Here is a 2,876-nt window from a genome sequence, read left to right as displayed (position 1 = left end):
GACCTCCGCGGACCTCAGGGTGACCTCCGCGGACCTCAGGGTGACCTCCGCGGACCTCAAGGTGACCTCCGCGGACCTCAGGGTGACCTCCGTGGACCTCAAGGCGACCTCCGCGAACCTTCAGGCGACCTCAGAGGACCACCGGATGACAAAGACCTCCCCTCTGGTCTGCGAGGACTTCGAGACACACCCGATAACTTCAGAGGACTACCTGATGGCTTCAGAGGACCTGGTGATAACTTTAGAGGACCAGGCGACAATTTCCGAGGACCAGCTGATAACTTCCGAGGACATCCCGATGACTTTAGGGGACCTGGAGATAATTTCCGGGGCCCGCCTGACGGTTTTAGAGGACCCCTCGATGATTTCCGAGGACCTCGAGGTCCAGAAGATGACATGCGCGGGCCGCGAGATGACTTCCGCGGCCGCCCACCAGGGCTGCGGGGCCTTCCAGATGACTTCAGAGGACCAAGAGATGATCTTAGAGGACCATTTGATGATATGGGTGGTCCACGCGACAATTTCCCTGGCCCCCGCGGAGGCATGGCAAACAACGATTTCATGGGGCCCCGGGATGACTTCATGGGGCCCCGGGATGACTTTATGGGACCCCGCGGCGACTTCATGGGACCCCGCGGAGACTTCATGGGACCACGAGATGACTTCATGGGACCCCGTGATGATTTTATGGGACCTCGTGATGGTTTCATGGGACCCCGAGACGGCTTTAGAGGTCCACGAGATGACTTCAGAGGACCTCGTGATGACTTCAGAGGACCTCGTGATGATTTCAGGGGTCCACGCAACGACTTCATGGGACCTCGCGACGACTTCATGGGACCTCGCGACGATTTTATGGGGCCCCGAGACGGGTTCAGAGGACCCCGTGATGACTTCAGAGGTCCGCCCGGTGACTTCAGAGGCCTACCTGATGACATGCGTGGACTTCCCGATGACTTCAGAGGTCCTGGTGACATGAGAGGCCCTCCTGATGGCTTAAGAGAGCCTTCTGGTGATATGCGTCGTCCTGATGACTTTAGAGGCCTCCCAGATGACTTCAGAGGTCCGCTTGATGGATTTAGAGGGCCTGATGACGACTTCAGAGGTCCGCGCGATTCTTTCAGAGGCCCACCTGGTAGCAGAAGCCCGCCAGGAATGCGAGGTCCAAATATGAGAGACCGCCCCGACATTCGGGATCTCAGAGACGGGAGACCGATTCCGGATATTCGGGATGTTCAGTTAGGAGGCCCACCAGACTTGTAAGTACTTAATGTAAACTCGGTCGTTCTTCAAATCGACTGTGGAGTTATTCTTCTGGATTATGTTTAAATGTATTTTATTTGTATTTTAGGTCTGGACCACGGGACCTTAGAGATCTCAGACGACCTCAATTTGATTTTATGGATCGTGACGGTCCAAGGGGGCGATTGGATGATCTGAGGGGACCCCCACCTTTCGATGATTTTGGACCTGACTTCAGAGGCCCACCGGACGACTTCAGAGGGCCTCCTGACAAACTGGGCGGCCCACCTGGAATGCCTGGTGATCTGCGACGTGCATCAAATGATTTCAGACACCCAGCAGGTGATTTTTTAGCCACTCCACCCGACGCTCAAAGAGGTCCTCGAGATAGATCGGGTGGCGCAGTGAATGAGTTCAGAGGACCTCAGAATGATTTCAATGAAACACAAGATGGCCCTTTTCGCCGTGAAAGAAATATGAGGAGGCCAGGTAGTGACTTAGACTTTACTCAAGATGACTTCGATGACCCTAATCGTGGGAGACCTTCAGGTAATTTCTTTCAAGCCCCCCCTGGGTCTCTTAGCAAAAGTGGACCTGGGGGCAATTTCATGAATGGTCCAGGTGAGAGATTTAATGATCGGTTTGGTGAAGACTTTAGAAAGAGCCGGAGAGATGGACCCAACAATGATTTCAGAAGGGACCGTCAGAATGACTTCAGAGGTGATTCTCAAGATTCTTATATGGACGGAGATTTTGATAACTTCCAGCCTGGTCCCTCAGGTGAAACTGATTTCCAGGAAGACACTAATTGTGATCAAGACGAATTTATCAGTAATCCTGTTGAAGAAACGCAAGATAATGAAGATTTTGAAGATTTTGAGGAGTTTACAGATAATGTTGATCAAACAGAAGAGCCCATTTGTCCTGAAAAATCTCCAGACCATAGAGCCAACTCCAATGCCAAAACTGTACCCAGCCCTGCGCCAAAAATAAATTTTCATAGGGGGGGTCAGAAAGCTAATGAAACCCAGTCTCAAGCCGGTCCAAGTGTTTCCCAAGCTAAGGATTCTAAGGACAATATTCCTTCATCTGAGAGCAGCGCAGCCACACAAGAACAAGAGAATGATGGAGATCCAACATCATCCTCCCTGCCAGTTACTGCTGACAGTTCCAAAGATGATACACAGGATAATTTGGAAGGTAAGGTGAACTCTGCTACTGACACAAAGCTAAATGTTGAATCTGTCGATAACGCTAAACCAACAGTCACAGAAAATCAATCTGACACTGAACTGGGAGCCATATATGATCCAGAAGAAAATGATGAAATTTCTCAGGACAGTTTGAAAGCCACTGATGAATTAAGTATTGCTAGCAACTCTTCAAAAGACACATGCAATGATACTCAGTCTGTTCCGAGTAGCCGTCCCAGTCTTCTGGGAGATGGCCCTCAGGACACACCCACCGCTTCAAACACTACCTCAACATTACACGTATCACCATCCAGGGACAGCCCCAATCGATTTAATTCTGGACAAAAGCAGTGCCAGACACCTTCCAAGGAAGTTTCTGTTGGTTTGCTTGGTGATTCTCCGCGGAAAGGGCAAAGTCTACTTGGACCTGGACCAAGAGAA

The 2,876-nt window shown here is 51.0% G+C and overlaps 1 protein-coding gene across 1 annotated transcript; it reads left to right on the top strand.

Annotated features, from left to right (window-relative positions):
* Nucleotides 1-140: 140 nt before the first annotated feature.
* Nucleotides 141-2,442, top strand: LOC127752197 (collagen alpha-1(VII) chain-like; the record flags this gene model as incomplete). Its single annotated transcript, XM_052276920.1, is given in 2 exon segments — nt 141-1,259; nt 1,352-2,442. Coding segments are annotated over 2 exon segments (1,954 nt in total), but the record flags the coding sequence as incomplete, so codon positions are not given.
* Nucleotides 2,443-2,876: the final 434 nt, after the last annotated feature.

This window comes from Frankliniella occidentalis, unplaced genomic scaffold, assembly GCF_000697945.3.
Source record: "Frankliniella occidentalis isolate FOCC.00 unplaced genomic scaffold, Focc_3.1 Scaffold5037, whole genome shotgun sequence".
NCBI classification, from domain to species: Eukaryota; Metazoa; Arthropoda; class Insecta; order Thysanoptera; family Thripidae; genus Frankliniella; species Frankliniella occidentalis.
This window is presented reverse-complemented; position numbering and strand designations above follow the sequence as displayed.